General features: G+C 49.1%; 1 protein-coding gene across 2 annotated transcripts in view; it reads left to right on the top strand.

The window, feature by feature from the left end:
• BATF3 (basic leucine zipper ATF-like transcription factor 3) overlaps positions 1–5,665 on the top strand; it is a 147,383-nt gene extending 141,718 nt beyond the window's left edge. For both annotated transcript variants that reach the window (XM_057508002.1, XM_036912489.2), the window contains one exon: positions 4,715–5,665. In XM_057508002.1, coding sequence (XP_057363985.1) covers positions 4,715–4,900 — 186 coding nt within the window. In that variant the 3' untranslated portion in view covers positions 4,901–5,665. The remainder of the gene's footprint in view (positions 1–4,714) is intronic.
• The last annotated feature ends 13,332 nt before the right edge of the window (positions 5,666–18,997 follow it).

Below are 18,997 nucleotides of genomic sequence, written 5' to 3'. Positions count from 1 at the left end.
ACCTCATTCACCCGCCCCAGCTATTCTGGAGCCTCCTTAACTCCAACACCCTGAGAACCTCCTACAGGACCAGCCTCCCACGTCTCAGCCACCTCCCTCCCCTCCCAGCGCCCCATCTCTGTCTGCAGAGTGGGAGGACTATGCATCAAAGCAGGACCTCCTTGGAGGGCAGGAGCGGGGAGCAGGGCAGGCCGAGCCAGAGAGGGCCCGGGCCACTGTTCAGCCTGCTTCCCCTCAGGGTGGTGGTTCCTGGAAGCTGGACTGCAGTGATGAGAAGCAGTTCCTTGGGTGTATGTGCTCCTCCGTGTTGAGCGTGACTTCTCAAATCATCCCCTCGAGGCACTTACAACCTCTCAAGGGGATTTTGTCGCCTGCTCGTCTCTCAACATTAGGCACACACCTGAGTCCACCGCATTCACAAACAGGCATCCGAGTGACCAGTCCGGCTCCCTGGTACATGTCTGTAAGACTTCTCTCAGAAGTGGGTCAGACTGGTTCAAGCCAGGCACCCAGAGGTGTAAAACCGAGAATGAATTCTGAGTCACAGAAGGAAGGCAGCGATGCCATGTCAGGAGCCCCACATGCCACAGACTGACACATTTCTTGGGCAATATGGTTGTGGTATGTGTTGCCATAGTTTCGTATCTCAAAGTCACTCCATCTTTCTTTGTCTTTCTTGGCTACCATGAAGGGCAATACTCAGAGTGAGGCTGGTTTAAAATCGCCACCTTTCCCCCCTGCCTACCTCATTCACTCGCTCCAGCCATTCTGGAGCCTCCTCAACTCCAGCACCCTGAGAACCACCTCCAGGCCCGGCCTCCCATGTCTCTCAGCCGCCTCCCTCCCCTCCCATGTTCTGCAAGAATGCTCCATGTCAGTCCCCACTTGGTTTAGAAACTGGTGATGACACTGACTTATACAGTCTTTGCTGGTGACATAATTTTTCTGCTGGGAAGTATGTCAGCTTAAGGCTTGGGAACAGACTTATTGTAAAATTCTGAGCTTTCACAGGCCCCTTACTGCTGGTAACCACCATGGGGAAATTTGGGCCCAGGCCCTGCCAAGCAGAGGCAGCCTTACTATCATTGCATGAGAGTGGCAGTTGATCTTGAAATCAGAGATCGGGTTCCACGTCCAGACTTGACCTTGGACAAGTCGGTGTACCTCTCAGTTTTTCTCGCTTGTGAAATGGAGTCTGTGTGTGGCTGTATCCTCCTGGCGCCCTTTTCTGCCCCGCATTTCCCTCTAGCCTTAGTTTCATCCCTAGTCCCTGATACCCACGTTCACTTCTTTACCAGTCGTTGATCCTCTCTTCTGCCTCAGATGCATCCTGGACCCTGGATACCCCCAGAAAGGTCCTCATTCCCCAGGCTGCCTCTCTGAGGCTCCCAGACCAGAGCTTCTCAGCTTTAGCACTAGTGACATTTGGGGACGGCTAACTCCTCATGGGGGCTGTCCTGTCCACCGTACACAGGACATCAAGCAGCATCCGTGGCCTTGACCCCTAGATGCAGTAACACCCCTTCCCCAGCTGTGACAAGCAGGCTGTCTCCGGACACTCCAGATGTCCCCTGGGGGCTGCCAAAATTGCCCCCATTGAGAGCCACCGCCCCGGACAGCTAAATTTCTGAAGCAGAATTGGGACATACGGTAGTTTCACCACCTCTCATTCGGGGTCTCTGCATTGTGAATGTAGCCTGGCAAATACCCAGGGAGGTCACACAGTGACCTTGAACCCTCCTGGGGCAATAGATTCGAAACCCTGCAAGATTTGAGCTAAGCTGATCCTCACTCTGCAAATAACAAAGGACCTCACGCTCCTCGCTTATTTTTCACGTGTGTGAAATCTGGTCTCATCTTCCCCCTCTGGTTCCCAACTCACTGTTCTCTCACCCCCTCCCCATCACCTCCCAGCTCCTCCGCTTGTTGGCGGTGAACTGGTCTCACCTGAAGAAGATTTTTACTTTTTCTCTCCTTTTCATTTCTTCAGTCTGATGAAAGTCCCCCAGCAGGCTTGTGAGTAAGGCCTAAATCCCAGACGAGGAAGTCCCCCTGAAGAGGGCTCTCCGGGACCTGCTTGGCAGCCCATGCGGCAGCTCTGACACCTTTCTGAGCTGGGGCTTGGGAGCAGCCGTGGGGGGGACCACAGGAGGGCTCTAGGCAGCATGGCCCACGTGGCTTCCAGAGATAAAGCTCAGAGGCTCAGAGCATCTTGCCACAAAATTCAGTAAATGTAGAAAGGTGGTTTGGAATATTCTGCCGCAGGAAGAGGCTTTGCTGTTCTTCTTTGGTATCTCGTTAGAATGGAACCATTCAAATCTCTTCTCCATTTTACTTGAAGGTGAAGAGCATTTCCAGTTGCAGAATGAAGTGTGCGTGTGTGTCCCACAGAGCTCCAGCCTCTCACCCCTCTGATGCAGGCAGCCCTCCCGAGAGAGGCCTAGGCCTCTATTCCCATCCTCCTGGCCTGACTCTCCCCTTGCTCATGGAAGGCTTGTTGCTGTTTAGGGAGACCGGATTCTGACTCCAGGACTAGAGTGTGTCAGAGGCCAGAGGAGAACCTATGGAGTTGGGAGGACTGAAGGCAGAGCAGGGCCAGTACGTTAGTGAAGCCAAAGTGACCCAGGACAGCCCGTGGGGAGAAGGGTGAGGCCTGCTGCCTTGGAGAATATTCCAGACCATGCTGACAGCCTGCCAGGCAAGAGGCAGAGGAATGGCTCTGATGGCTTCTGCATGCAGCCTCTTGGGGTCCCTTGTTCTGAGAGGGAGGAAGGTGCCTATGGGGAGGGCGGGAAGAAGAGGGTAAGAGGAGATGGAGGACTAGGTCTGACCGTCACTGAGCACTTAGATGCTGGCACTGTGGTCCGACAGGCTGGGTGGGGGTACCAGAGGGGCCCCTAGGAGCTAGACATCTGATCTTTAGGGGGAGACTCTACTTAATATAAGTAAGATTGAATATGATACAAACTGAACAGAACACACAGTGACAGATGTGTGAGGGGCCGAGAGCAGGGAAGCCTTTGCCGAGGTTGTGGGCTTGAGCTGGGCCCACCCGGAAAAGAAGGAAAGCCTTCCTGTTGGGAAGAAAAGCATGTGCCTTCAGGGTGCTTAAGATCAGACCTTTTTAGTGACGTTTGTTAACAATTACTAGTGAGAGAAGAGATGTAATTGATAATAAGATTGGGTCACCAGCTCAGGAAATGTATGGCATGTATGGTACAACAAAGCCATGGTTCAAAATAGAAACGATGGAAAAATGTTTCAGCAAGATTTAAATAAGATCATCAGCCTTGAGAAGGTCTCTACTGGCATGCCACAGGGCTCTGCAATTGGCTGAGTATCACAGAACTTAATAATGACTTGGATGAAGAAAAGGAAGACCTGCTGATCTAGTTAGTGGAGAGCGTATAGCTGTGTGCTATCACTAATCCGTGAGCTGATGCAACCAAGATTCAAAAAGATTTTGCTAAGCTGGAGGATGCCGGAACAAACAGGGTGAAATTCATTAGAAGCAGATATAAGGACCACCCTTAAGCTTCAAAACATCAGCCAGCATCCAAGTCTGGACAGCGAAGCAGCAGATGCAGGTGAAGCTTGTACTTCTTTGCAAACTCAGAGAGAATCCCCAGAGCAAGGTGGTTGTGGGCTTGAGTTCAGCCCAGAGTAGGCCTCACCCATTCATCTGCCCTCTGCATGGTCAGACCATCCCCAGAAAAATGCACACTTTTTCAGAGATCCTGGCAAATTGGAATGTTTATTAGGGACAACCTCGAGGAGGGCAGAGGGACTAGAAGTCCTACAACTCATGGAACTCAGAGGACCTGAGATAATTGAGCTGAGAGAACACCCAAGGGGAAGTGGTATGCGGCTGTCTCTTAACATTTTAAGAACTGTGATGTTGAAAAAGTATTGAATTTACTCTGTGTGGTTCCATAATGTGGAACCAAGCCAAATAGGTAGATCTGGAGAGAGAGATTCGGGGTTAGTACAAAGTGGAGCTCTCCTGAGCAGCTCAGAAATGGCAAAGACAGTCCTTCAAAGATAACAGTTCCCAGAACAAGTTGGATGTCCAAGCTTGAATTAGGTATGGAAGGTTTCTACATTATTTGTGTTGGGATAGGGGGTCTCCATGATCCCCTCCAGTTCTAAGCCTCCATAAACTCTGATACAGTGAAACTTTAACAGTTGAGTGTTGGAACAAAGCCAGGGCAAGGGGTATTTTAATTCACTCACACATTCAATCAACAAACATTTGCTATGTTCCAGGCCCTGTTCCGGGTGTGGGGACCTGCAGTGACCTCAACAGACACCTTCAGAAAGCAGATCAGCAGTGGGGAGGCTTACCACAGGGTCATGAGGGAACATTTCAGAATAATGGAAGCATTCTGCCTTGGTCAACATAGTTGTTTACCTTTGTCAAAACTCATTGAATTATACACTTAAAATAGGTGTATTTTATTTTATATAAATTATATATCAATAAAGTTGGCTCAAGAAACAAAGCCCCACCCTGGTGAACCTTTTCATCCTGGTAGGAGGAGAGAGACGCTAAGCAAATGAACAAATGTGAGTGGTGGAGGGGGCCATGGTTAATGAGAGAGCTTTGGTGGGGAGGAGGGGAGCACCGTGGCTCGGGTCAGACCTGCCAGGGGGTCTGCAGAAGGGAAGGAAGGTGGTTTCAGAAGCAACTGTGCCCATTCTCTGTGCTCCCCAGGAATACGAATGCCTGGAGCAAGAAAACACAGTGCTGCGGAGAGAGATCGGGAAGCTGACGGAGGAGCTGAAGCACCTGAGCGAGGCCCTCAAGGAGCACGAGAAGATGTGCCCGCTGCTGCTGTGCCCCGTGAACTTTGTGCCCGTGCCGCGGCCCGACCCCGTGGCCAGCTGTCTGCCCCGATGAAGCCCCAGGATCGCCCTCCTCACTGAGTCAGGAGCCCTGGTCTTCCCCAGCCCTGGGAGGAGGTTCTCTCCACGCCTGTGTACAGGGGGACCTGTGGCCAGGCCACCTCCCCAGAGCCCCAGGCTGGGTCCCCAGCACCTGACTCAGGACCTTGAGGAGACCCAGGCAGGAAGGCCACCTCAGGAGCACTTCTCCCACTTCGGCAGCTAGTAGGTTCCATGTTATGCAGAATAATTTCCTCTAGAATTTGGGTAATAAAAGTGGTTATCCTAGCTCCTTTCAACAAGTTCTTGGAATTTAGAGACACAAAGTGATTCCTCTTCCTAAAGAGGCCACCTTCCGTCTCCTCGGGTTGTCCGGTGGCTCCTGGTCGTGGTTCTCCCTCCGGTCCTCTCTCCCACGGCCACGTGTGTCAGATGGAGGAGGCCCTTTGGGGCTGCAGAGCAAAGGCCAGTGGCACTCCCCTGCCGTCCCAACTCTGTCCCCAACGGGCGTGCTGCGTGTGACTCACATGGGTATTATGTTTGCATAGCCCTCTATCTTGGTCAGCTCTCCTGCCCAGGCCTGGCTGTCATGGAAAGTTTTCTGTTCCAGGCTGGTTTTCCCAACTGCTCTGTACACTCCTGGGCCACCTCCCCCTTCCGCAAGGAGGCCTAGGCTCGGGGACAAGTTTATTTTATATTAGTCTGAACCGCAGTTGGATGGGGGAAATCTGTCCCCTTCAAAATAAACAAATATTTGGGTAGAAGAGGAGAGTAATTTCCTTTCAAAAGTTCCATCCAACTCTGTTCTTTCAGGAAAAGCGGAACCATGCCAAGGTGAAGGTGGCCTCGGTGAGAAAAGCCGAAGGGGAATGCTCTCCCCACCTCCCTGCAATTCTGTTTCCCTGGAACAGGGGAGTTGTGGAGGGTGGAGCCATTCATCATAAAGGGAACAAAAAATGGGAACAGAAAGGAAAGTGCTTTGTTGTAAGTGTAGATGGCTAAAAAAGAAGAAAGAAAGAAAAATGGAATGTAGCCCCACCCAGGGGTGATGGACTTGCTGACGGGTCATTTTCATATTGGCTGCTCCCCACCCGCCTCCTCTCTCTTAGGCGGAGGCTCCCCCTGCCTATGCGAGGTTGCCTGGTCTCCTCCACCACACAGCTGCAGGCTGCAGGGTTTCCCTTGTCAGAGGCCCAGCAGTCGCTCTTACAGAGCAGAGCGGATGCCTCCTGGCAGAACCTGGCCCAAGCTTCCTGAGTGCTGTTTCGGCCCAAGGCAACGATGCAGTTTTTCCGTGGAAGAGACTTAAAATCATCCAGCCTGATACATTCACTTTGTAAATGAAGGGCTTACAGCAGCTGGGGAAGGGACTTGCTCAGGCCGCCTGTGGGCGAGGAGCGGCACCAGGCAGAGAGCCCCGGGGGTGTGACTCCTGGTCCAGTGTTGCTGCTGGAGTCAGGCCCGAGCTCTTAGAGGAAGCAGCCAGCCAGCCAGCCAGGAGCGGGGAGTGGGCTGGGGCCTGGGCAGGTGTTTTACATTCCGTGAGATGTTTGTTTATATTCTAAACATTCCACGTAAACTGTTCTAGCAGGATGTGGGGAGGTAGGGTATAGACACCAGACCTGCCAGGGCTGACTGGTTCCAACGTGGAGGAGAAGCTGACCCTGTCTTCACCTCCAAATACATTATAGGCTCATTAGCATACTAAACATCATGCCCTGGGCACCATGCCTGTTCTGAGGAAGACAATCTAAGGGCAAAAAGAGGGCATCACTCTCCCCATTTCCCAGAAATCCCCTCCTTGTTCCAAGAAAACCCCACCTATCCCAGTGAATATTCCACCCCGTTTCAACCCCAGCCGCGAGATCCCCCAACCCAAGCCTGACAGCGCTGCTCATCTCCGGAGCATGCGGCAGTTCCTCCTGGGGTGTGCACTTTGCTTTACCAAACTACTCTTTGCTTGCACCTGCTCAACCTGCTCGTGAATTCTTTCTCGATCAGGCCCAAGAGCCCTCTCCCCACTGAGGTCTCATCTAGCGCCTGGAGAGATCTCCTGGATTGGATTTTCTGACAGCGGGCCAGGGCAGGACCTTCTGTCCACGCCTCACAAGGCTGGCCGGAGCTGCACGTTGCTGGTAAGCAGCCCTTCCGTGAAGGGTGGACCCAGAGGCAGAGTCCCCGGGGCCTCTGTGGCTATGAGAGTGGACACATCAAGTGTGTGCCTTGTACCCGCGGGCATTCCGCTGCTGTCCTTCGGCCTCAGCTCGTCTGTCCCTGCAGGGAGTGCTGTCCACTCTGGTGGGTCTCAGCCTCATCCTGTGGGACTTCTGGTTCTCCAGGTTTGCAGAACCTCTAGCCGCCTTGACTGCTCATGCGCTGTGACCCCTACTGGCACCGCTGACTCCAGGGTGTCTGTGCCTGCTGGCTCTACGTAATTACTCAGGGGACCATCTCCTTCTGTTTAATTGCTCTGTGCCCCCAGGGCCTTGGAGTCCCCCAGATCCTCTGCTCGGCTAGGATGCCAGGGAGGAGGGGCCCAGGGAAGCGCGGGAAGGGGCTCCATCTTGGAGGGGATAATGCATCACTTCTGCCCACAGCCCGCGGCCGGTCCTCAGTCCCAGGGCCTCACCCAGCTAAAGAGAGGTCGGGAAGTGGAATTTATCCATGTGTTCAGGGAGGGGAGGAACTGGATCTGGTTAATATCTGTTAGTCAGCCATAAGAAGATCAAGTTTTACCTCCACCACCTCACTGAAACTGCCTGTTTGGAGGTCACCAGTAAGCTCTGGCTGCTAAACCTAAAGGGCCTATCTCAGGTTTTATCTTCCTTTATTGCCCAACAGCCAAGGCACTGACTTCTGCATTTCTTCCTCCCTACCTGCTGCTTCTCAGATTAAAGGGGCTCTTCTTGGGGCCTCAGTCTCCATCTGTCTCCACGCTGGTAACTCCCACATCTGTACCCAGAGCCCAGTAACCTCTCCTGAGAGCAGACCTGCATATTCAGCTGCCTGCCACTCATCTCTGGGAGGACACCTCCCGTGTATCCCACTCAACATGTTCACAGCTACAGTCATTTCATCTTCCCCTTGCAACATGCCTCTAAATCTGTTTTTACCTGTTTAATAAGGGGCTCTGCCCTCCACCTGGTCAGAAACCTAGGCACCACAGTTGATCCCTCTGTATTGCCAGGGTAATCCCACAAGTCCTTCAGATGTGTCCCCTGTATACCCTCCAGACCCAGCCATTTTGCTCCCGTGTGCTAATCGCTTTATCTGCTATCAAGAACTTGATTCAAATCAGCTGCTGAACAGAGGGGGGGAGGGGGCTGCCTCCCTGAGCTGTGCATTCACTGAGGTTGAGCAGCCTCCACTTCTGGTGTCCAAGCAGTAAATTTGGAGTCAGGGAACCCAAACTCGGGTAGCCCAGGGTGGTGAATCACGGTGCTGCGGACCAAGTCCTCTCCAGGATAACCAGAGATGTGTCAAGAGTTCCCCAGACCAAATGTTCCCAGAGCTTGGCACCTAAGAACATCCTTATCAAGCTCCTACTAACACTGGGGGGCTGTCTCAGCTCCCCATCTCCTACCTTGAAGAAGGGAGAATTCTGTATAAATCTGAGATGCTGTATTATATGCTTCCTGGAGGGACAGGGAAAGTGGACACGTCACTGGGGATTGGATTTGCTTGGCTGTGTTCACACTGCCGCTGGGTGCCAGGCCTGGGCACCGCACCTGAATTAAGTCTCAGAGTGTCTTTTTACTGGGCTGAGGGGAATAGAGGCAGGCCGAGAAAGGCCGCTTCGGCATAGAAAGTGCCAGAGAGGAAGGAAGCCCTTCCTTCCCACCCACACAGCCACACCACTTCCTGTCCACCGTCTTGCCCCGTATTGCACCAGCCCAGCCCTGAACCTTGGGGTTTCTATCATTGAATCAGGCCCCAGCTTTGGCCCCAAACCTTGGTTAAGAACGATGACTCTCGCGGACAGGAAAGTGAGAGACCCAAAAGCCCCTCTCTGCTTTCCCATCAGCGCTAGGGTTTCCAGAGTGTGGTGTGCTTAGCAGGGCTGTGGGCTCTGGCCTAGCAGGAGCTGCAAGACAGGGGAAGCCCCCGACCTCACTGACACGCCTTCCCTCCCGTGACATCCAGGAAGTCCTGGCAGAGTCATCCGTGTCACGGCAAGAAGGTATGTGACGGAAAGCCTGGGAACAGAAAGAAGGGAGAACGTAGGCCCGGGAGGAAGGGAAGGGAGGGATGGGATCCTGGCGTGCTGAACCGAACCCGCAGGGGCGCCCTGGCAGGTTGTGATGAACGCCCCGGAGGATATGCTGCTGGAAGGCCCCCTAGGAATGCCACAGAACTCGAGGTGTCAGAGTGGAGCTTGCCGAGGCAAGTCTCCACAAACTGCTCTGTGCGTGGAGTCAAGGAGACCTCCCTGGATTGCCCATTTGGAAACTGACCACCTTGACAAGCTCGGCCTCCCCTGTTTGGGAACAAAGGAGATCAGCGAGGTCACTGCTCGTACCAGGGACACCACCACTATTAGCGTGACCTCTCTGAAAGTCTGTATTCAGCACGTGGCATGCTTGAAGAACTTGTGTCCTACATCTGGGACTGTGTTCAGGGCAGACTCTGCCGCTGGAGACAACCCCCCTGCTCCTCTGGGTGTCCTAGCGTGACCTTTTCTGGTACATCATTCTTAAGGAGATTAGAAATGTCATCACAAATCAGACCAAAGGCCACTGGCCCAGAATTCCAACCGCGGCACAGAGGAAAAGGGCGAGGGAGAATCCAGTGTTTGCATTCTGAGACACTGTTCTTCAAGGACAGAAGCACACTCGGAACCTCTGTCTCCCTTAATAACCTGCTCCTTATCTACCCATCCATTAATCAAGACTCTTCCTGGACAGTTAAGTTCTCAGTCACCCTGTGCAGGGCATCAGCTTCTACTGTGCTCTGAGTTCTGCCCCTGTGCTGTCTGAATCCAGGGTGACTCATTCCTGGACAGAGCAGATGCCCCTCGCCCGGGGGCCTGGGAAGCAGGACAGAGTCCTCAGGATTCTGGCAGCCTTCGCCAAGCTTTCTTGTAGTCGTTCCTCTAGATCAGCAGCCAACAAAGCAAAACATTACCTTCCAAAAATGTCACAAACCCACAAAAGGCACAATGCCAGGCAGTACTTTCTGAAATCGAGAAACTATGAGGGTTGGAGAAACAGATGGTGGCCAGCATCCTGAGGCAAAAGAATGGAAAGAACCTCATAGCTGTTCTTGAACTGTTGCAGAGAATTTGCTGATTATTAGTTAATTATTACTAAACTTGATTAGTAATTACTCATTTTGATCACCTATTGTACTAAAAAATACATTCATCAGATCAAATATTTATTAAAAATAAAACAAGTAATTATGAGAATTAGCTATTGTTCAAACAATTAACAGGTATCCGTTCTGTGTAAGGGGAGCAGAACCACATGGAAAAAACACCTCCCACACACCTTAAAGGATCATCTTATGCATTTTCTGAAATCTCATCTCCAGGCCTGTCTCAGTTTGAGCTGGGGAGGTCTAATGATTTTCTCCATTTGGTCTGAACAGGAACTACCCCTACTTAGATTGTAAGCAACAACAAAGCAGGGAGTGTGTATTTATCCATATATCCCTGGTTGAGCCTTCTCTTGTCTTCATCCTAATGAAGACTTCACCCCCATTCCAGCTCCCCAAAATCACTTAATATTATTCTAATTATGATGTGAATTTCTCATTGTTGTCTCCCCACTGAAGAGCATGGACCTACCCGATTCCTTTGTTCCTATAATTCTTCATCTGGGTCAGTTTGCACATGGGAAGTTAGGGATTCCAGTAAGTCCATGGTGAAATGGCTTCGCAGAGGCCTTGTAACTGTAATGTTGAGAGTCACAATAGGTGGCTGATGGTGAAGGTGGAGGCTTGGGGCCAAAACACACAGGAAACAAATCTCTTCAGTTGGTACCTTCAATTTTATTTAAATGTTGTCAATATACTTGCTCTATTTTCATTTATTCTACGGTCATTATTATTTAAATCTTTAATATTTGCTTAGGGTTCCTTAAGTTATCACGTGTGCACAGAGGAGTTGGGGCACAAATCACCCGTGGCCCTGGCTTGAGGGGAAAAAACCAATTTAACAGATTGGTCTTGGAGGGAAAAAGTTCAAGGGAAAACAATGCATTGTTTAGAGGACATCCTTCAGGCTTTCTAATTATAATCTTTCAGTGTCTTTGAGCCATTTTACAGCTCTGTAAAATACAGCTAATTCATAACAATACAAAATAATTCTTATCTACAGACATGCAAATGATGTCCTGTCCATAGCTGTCAATTCAGTCTCCTTCCTCTCCCTTGAAAAACCAGTTTGACTCCATTTGCACTTTGACTTCAATATTCCAAATCCACAAACATACCTGTTCTCTAGATTCTCTTAGAACTGCTCAGCTCCCCCACTGATTGATGATCTTTAATTTTTATGATCTTCTTTAATTTTTAATAAGTAGAAATATCAACACCTGCTCATTTCGTATATGAATAAAAGCCACGATGTTTCCTTGTTTTGAAATTTATTTTTACACAAGGTCAGATGTTCTTGGAAGATGTTCTCCCACCTGGACAGAGACACAGAGAAAGCCAGGCAGTGTGTTGACCCTGCGTGTCGCCTCCAAGGAGTGGTGTCTCTTGGGCCATTTCTGCTGTCCTGGGCTGTGTCACCCAGAGTAAGGTCCTCAGGTTTGCGGCTCTTCTTCTTTATTTTTTCTCCAACTCGTAAGTATCCTTTACACCACAGGCTAAATGTCAGTTTCTCCAGCAGCCTTCTGTGATCCCGGATGGATTTGATTATGTGCTCTTCCTATACGCTTCCCTTGACTCTGTGGGTCATAGCATACATGCCATTCTACTATTACTGCTTGTTTAAATAAGTGAGTATGCAAATGATGGATCCTGCTGTGATGAAAGACTCCACCACACCTTGTCTTCACCTGTTCCGATGTCTGATTCACTAAGAAAACTTACAGGGCCCAAACAGAATCTTCCTGGAAACATCTCCCTTTCTCCTTTTTCAAGTGGACACATCACCTTTTCTCTTTATTGTGTATTTTCCCATGCTTGGGAACCTTTACTAACACCTGTTCCACCTTTTCTTTTTCATAGTCTCTTCTTTGTCTATCTTTTTTCCCTCCTCTCTCCTCTTTAGTCAATGGCAGAGCCCCAAAACTAGTAACAGAGAACTGCACCTCTAGTTATAAATAAACACTTTGAAGGCAGCAAGATGCCAGTGCATTTCACCTCGGCCCCATTCTCCAGGCATAACAGAGGATTTCCCTGAGGCCAGCCTTGGAGTGACCCGGAAGCCACTGTGCGCACATCTTCCCACCTCCAAAAGAAAATGAGCTGCTCACGACTCTGAGTCACCTGACCTGCACAGAGAGCTAGGAAAGTAAAAGCGGGAGAGGCACTCCAGGCCTCAGATCAGACTACCAAATCTGTGCATTTACCCAGGCCTATTCTTTACATTAATAAGGAGAAAGACAATGATACATTTCAGAAATATCTGGACCCCCCCTTCAAGCCCAGATTTCCAAGCCGCTCTGTGGCGCGCTTCCATTTCACCCCAGGGCTGTGCAAATGTGGTTGGTGGTCACCGAACATTCTCTGCCTTCCAGCTTAATGGGTGAGAAAATATGGAATCCTATGTCTTTAAGAACTGAAACTGTCTAGAAACAGGATTTGATACCCTGTAGGAGACAGGAGACTTCCCTTTTGCTGTTCAAGTTTCATCTTCAGTTATCAGGAACTGAGCTGGGGCACCAGCACTTGGAGCTGCAGCAGCACAGGTCTGGGAGGCTGCCGTGTTCTGGAGATGAATACACTCTTCTTTCTTTTTGAATGTACAGCTCAGTGAAAAGTACGTTAAGAAAGTCCCTAGTTGACTCTGCATGTCCCAGGGGTTCGCTGGAAGAGAGGACCGCCAGGTCTAGTCCCAGATGCTGGCCAGTCCCTGGATTCCCCAGCACTGTCCTTTGTCTGGCACAGTGCCCTGTGGGCTTGGGGTGGAGCCCTGGAGCAGTGCGCCCAGACCGAGCCGTCTATACTCAGCGGCGAGAGACACACTGACGTAGGGCATAGTCAAGGGCCCCTGTGTTGGAAGGCTTTGAAGGCCACATGCTCCAACCTACTCATTTTCCAGCTGTCAAAGCCCAAGGTGCCAGTGATGCGCCCCTCTGAACGGCCAGTGTGTGGCAGGGTCAGGCCGTCAGGAATCCAAATAACTTGACTTCTGGTGGTGTGGTTTTCTGCTGTTCCATGGGGTTCTTGGGCCATGCCTTATACAGGCTGTGTTGGAGGATGTGGTTGGGCTGGTGTATCTCACTTGTCCTCTAAACCCACACACCTGATCCTTTCTCCAGCCTTTTCTGTCTCTCCGTGTCCACAAGGCTGGCCCCTATATGCTCCCCTGATGGCTGGTTCCCAGCTGGCATTGGCCAAGGGGAGGCACCCATAGGAGACTGGAGCGTGGAAGGAAGGAGAGTCTGCTGTGCTCCCGGCCTGTCCCTCCCTGACTTGGAGGCTGTGGCAGCCACTGCCTTCCTGCACAGCTCATTTCCCCTGGGCCCCAGTAATTCCATCCTCCCCCTCGGCCCCTTCCGGCCCAGATGGGGCAACAGCTCCCCACTGACGATATCCTTCGGATGCCTTTGTTGGTTCCCTTAATCTTATCCACATGCCTGTCACTAGTTCCTTCATGAAAAATCTCTGCAGAGGAATCATTAGAGTGGAATCCTGGAACCGGATTGCTATTCGGACGTTCCAGCGTCTGAAATTCGGTTGACGAGGGGTTAACATAGCCCATGCTAAATACCACCAATACTACCAACAGAATCATGGAGAAAACTGCTTTGTACTCGCTCAGAGCCCTAAGCCTCAGCATCTGAGCAACTAATCAATGCCCAGAGAATACCTGCCTCGCCAGCAGGGTCTGCCCTACGGAGGCAAAACTAAAGGGCTTGCTGGGGTCAGTCCACCTCTAGCTCTCTGCCTGCTGGGCCCCTCAGCAGGACTGAACTCCTGAGCTCTCTGGGACATGGAGACAAATTCTTCTCTCAGCCCCTCTCAGCCCCTCTCCCTTATATAAAGCTACTCTGTTCTGTATTTCCTAAAACCTGGCAAACGAAGCCATCATCCACCCAGCTTCCTGAGCTGGAAACTGCAGCCAGCATCCCCTGGACAACTTCTTCCGCTAAGTCCGGTGGTTCCCAAACCATCCCTGTCTTCCACCTGTTCTCATTTCTCCATTCCCATCAGCACCATTTTGTTGGGACCAGCAGTTCTCAGCCAGGATCAACTGGACAGGTTTCTCCAAACACTGACGAATTACTCCACCCTCCCAGTTTCCTAAGGGGATATAACCATTTTTGACCAGGGAAGGACATATTTTTACTACCACTCAATCCCCAGATTCACTGAGTTCCACAGTTTGTTCTTCATTCTCTCTTGCCTGGAGTTCCTTCTTCCCTGCTCCGCGGCGTCTAGTTTCTCCACACACCAGCAGAATTATCTGCCTAAAAGCAAACGTGATCATTTCTTTCTGTTCAGTGGCTACATTGATAAAAAAACAGCTTGTCTGGCCAAGTACGGCCTCTCACCACATGGTTCTAAACTGTCCTACTGGCTTCATATCTGGAGGTACAGAGGGGCCAAAGCAGATGGTAGGGGGGCAAGAGGAGGGACACGGACTGGCGCTGGCATTCAAGACGTGGGGCTCTAGCTGCCAAGGCCGGGAGGGGATCCAGGACTGCCCTCCAAGGCCAGAATCTGGGTCTCACTAAGGATTTCCACTGAGACGATTCCACATGCAACACCCCCATTTGACTAGCATTAGTTCCTTACACACAGAAAAACCTAGGAAAATCAGTACCTTCATGAATGTCTCCAGATGGTAAGAACCTTTCAACTCACTGTTCAAATGGCATCTCCCTTGGGGAGCCTTTGCTGAGTTCCCTGATCAGAGCTATTCTTTCTCCCTCTGTGCTGTCTCTGTTACGGCATTGGATCGGTTTTACCCTATTTTAGATCCATTGTGTTATTTTAAAAATTCCATGCAAGTTTAGAATCACCCTGTTAATGTCTAAAAACCACAGCTGTTTTCAAGTAGGATTGCATCGAATCTACAGATGAATCTGGGGAGAATTGATGTCTTGATGATACTGAGTCTTCCAATCCACAAATGTGCCATATCTATTCATTTATTTAAATATTCTTTCATTTCCATCAGCTTATACGTCTTTAAATATATTCAGTGTTTTATAATATTCAGTTTAGAGGTTTTGCACATCTTTCATTAAATTTATCCCTAAGTATTTTATGCTTTCTGATGTTATTGTAAGCAGAATTTATAAGATTATAATTTTCTAATTGTTTGTCACTGGTAGATTTTTTATATATTGATCATGTATTCTTCAACCTTGCTAAATCTACTTATTAATTCTAGTTGGGTTTTTGTGTGTATGTGTGTGTGTGTGTTTTTTAGATTCCTTGGGATTTTCTATGTAGACCATCATGTTGCCTATAATTGAGAAAGTTTTTCCTTTTCCTTTCCAAATCTGTGCCTTTGACATCTTTGTCTTGCTTTATACATTGGCTAAGGGTTCCAGAGCAATATTGAACTGATGTGTTAACAGTGGTCATTCTTCACTGTTCCCTATGCTATGGGAAAGCCTTCAGTTCTACACCGTTAAGTATGTTGCTAGCTGTAGGGGTTCTCAGAATCACCCTTTATCCGGCTGAAGAAGGTCACTTCTATTCTTAGTTCTCTGACAATTTTTATCATGAGGGACTATTGATTTTTTTCAAATGCTTTTTCTGCATCTAATGAGAATATCATTTGATTTTTAATCCTTTATTCTAGTATAGTCAATTATATTGATTGATTTTTGAATGCTGAAAACAACCTCTATTCCTGAGATAAAATCCCATTTGGTCATGGTACACTATTCCTTTCATATTGCTGGACTCAATTTGCCGACATTTTGTCAATAATTTTTGCCTCAATGTTCAGGAAAGATATTGACCTGTGATTTTTTTTTAACTCCTTTTGTCAGATTTGGGTATAAAAAGTATATTTTTTAATTAAAATTATAATCAAATGTGCACAATTGAAAAAAACCTAGTACTAGAGGCTTATGGAGCAATTAGAGTTAGTTTCAATGTTACATGGTTTGATGGGGTGGGAGGGTGGGTGAAATAGGTGAAGGGGTTAAGGGGTACAAACTTCAAATTAGAAAATCAAGTAGTCATGGGGATGGAAGTACAACATAGGGACTATAGACAATATTATTGTAATTTCTTTGGTAACAGATGGTAACTACCCTTATAGTGGTGAGCATTTAGTAATGTATGTAATTGTTGATCATAATGTTGTACATCTGAAACCAGTATTATATATCAACATATTTTAATAAAAAAAGGAATATATGGTCTGAGAGGTAGAGAGTGTTGTGGCCGCTTCAGTGTGTCATCAGGGACCCAGACTGTCTTTTTCTTCTTATCCTTTAAGGGTCACTTCCTGTTCCAGGAGGGCTGCTGGAGTTCCACTCATCAGGTCATATTCCAGACAAACAGCAAGGAGAAAGCGGAAGAAAAGGAAAAGGTGTCTGCCTCTCACTTTTACACAGTTTTTCCAGAAGTCCCTTGGCTCTTCTAATTATGTTTCCTTAGCTATCATTTTATCATATGGTCGCATCTAAATGCAAGGAAGGCTGGGAGGTACAACCTTTTAGCTAGGAACATAGCTGAGGAAGGGGAGGACGGCCGCAAACACGCAGAGGGACACACCCAGGACAAAAAGAGGCTACATATGATCAGACTCCATGCATAACAGACTCTAGAAAAGCCAAATCTAATATAATGACAGGAAACAATCATTGCCTGAGGGCCAGGAGTGAAGGGGATGGGGTACAGGAAGCTTGCTGGGATGATGAAAATGATCTGTGATGTTATGTAGGTGTGCAGATTTGTCAAAATGCATCCAAATGTACTTATAAAGTTGATTTTTGTAAGTATGGGGAATCCCAGCACTGTAACAGAACTAATGAACTTTTGTTCATTTCCCTCAAGTCTTGTTCTATTTGCTTGTCTTTACATGGTTGAAATCGGAGCACACATGATGATTTTGGATCTTGCCTTTTTCACCCAACATTACATCACAAAATTTCCCATGTTGCAACATTAATCTTCATAATCACCCTTTTAAATGACTGTAATTCTTTGGAACTTGAAAATGTAATATATATATATACATATATATATATATATATATATGTATATATATACGTACATATACAGAAAAATTTCGGAAATACCAAATAGTACACAGCAAAAACCAAGTCTTTTCCCCAGCACTGACTTTCAAGGCCCGTTACTTGGAAGCAGTGGGTGATCCAGGGTCTAGTATGTACATCCAGAAATACTCTGTGCACAGAAAGACATGTATGTGATCAGCTTTCCCTCTTCTTTTAGACACCGATAAGACAATGCTAACTACTGCCTTTTCTCTTAATACATCTTGGAAAGCATCTCATATCCACACCTCGAGACAGACCTCATTCTTTTCAACTCTGCATCATATTTCATGGATAGATGTCCTATAACTTACTGAACCAATACCGATAAACGTTTAGTTTCCTAGTTTTTTCCCTTATTACACATACCACAGGTGTAAAGCTGAAGTTTTGGCTCGGCTACCGCAGACACTACATCTTAAAGGAAGTGCTGGACTGTATGCAGCGTTTACCACAAAAGTGGCTTAAAGCTGGTCATGTGACTATTGAAACTTGAGGATATAAAAGGCTGGAGAGGGAGGAGATTGTGGAGGCGCTTGTGAGGGCTTCCTCCCTCCCCTAAAGTCAAGAAGAGGAATTCAGCAGGCCGCTCAGAAGGCTCAGTATATGCCCCTGCAGTCTGGGGGCCCTGGCAGCGGGCAGCTGCCTTCTGCTTGGGAAATGCTGAGGAGAGAAATACTGGCGCACTGCCTGAGGGGAGAGAAGGGGCACTTAGCCTGTGGGCTCAGGGTTAATCCAGAGGAAATCCCACGTTTTCCTGTGCAGCAGTTGGCATGGGTTGTCTTAAGGCAGTGCCCAATGCCCCCTCGTCCCCCTCCTGGTCTGTCAGCTGGCAGCTCAGATGCCCAGCTCTTTGTCTATGGAACACGGCCTATTTCACTCATATTCTGGGCACAAGCCAGGAGCAGACAGGTGGGAGCTCTGAACTGGTCCTGGGCTCAGCTCTCCGCATGACCCCTTGCCTCTGACCTCCCTCAGCCCCCAGCCCACCCACCCCGTGGGCTGGGCTGAAACAGACACCTCCTGGATGACCTGTGCAGATTCCGAAGGGCGCTTCTCTGTTCCCGTCCTGCCACCTGCCTCGGAGAGGTGCTTCCCCTCACAGGGTCTAGACCCTCACCCTCCTGCAACCCCTCACCCTCCTGCCCACCCGCTGACCCCTGGACGGCCTGCTTTCTAGACTTCTTCCTCATTGGTCCTTCCCATTTAGAGGCTAGCTGCCAAGGTCATGGTGCCCGCCCTGTTCTGTGACCTGTCCTTGGAGGCCTTGGGTTTTTCCCTCTCTGTTCACCCCACCCTCAGAAAGACCCACGGCAGCTGCTGCCAGAACACGGTGCGCGCTCAGAGAAGACCAGCGCCTGCCAGCCTCGCTGGGACAGAGCAAAACTCTGCAAGGAAAGCCGCTGCCTGTGAAGGTAACACCCAGTACAGTCCTCCTCCGACTTTCATGTCTGGTGTGAGAATCTGGGAATCTTGCTAAACCGCAGATCCTGACCCAGGAGATCTGAGAGCTGAGCAAAGCGCGCCCCCCGGTGTGCCCGCGCTGCTGGTCTGCGGACCACACTCGGAGCGGCAGGGACTTAATATATTCCTAAGCCAAAGTGCTTTTTAAAAAGGCGTTCTCTGGGGTCGTCTCAGTAACTCAGAATAACTGAGGTAGGAAGGGCAGTCCTGAATTTTTTTAAAAAGTAAATTATTCAAATATTGTAAAGTACAGGGCTTTGATTTCTTTCAAGGGTTGGATTATCACT

The sequence above is a fragment of the Manis pentadactyla genome, chromosome 9 (assembly GCF_030020395.1).
Source record: "Manis pentadactyla isolate mManPen7 chromosome 9, mManPen7.hap1, whole genome shotgun sequence".
Taxonomy (NCBI): domain Eukaryota; kingdom Metazoa; phylum Chordata; class Mammalia; order Pholidota; family Manidae; genus Manis; species Manis pentadactyla.
The sequence above is the reverse complement of the archived record's forward strand: the minus strand, read 5'-3'. Positions and strand labels throughout refer to the sequence as shown.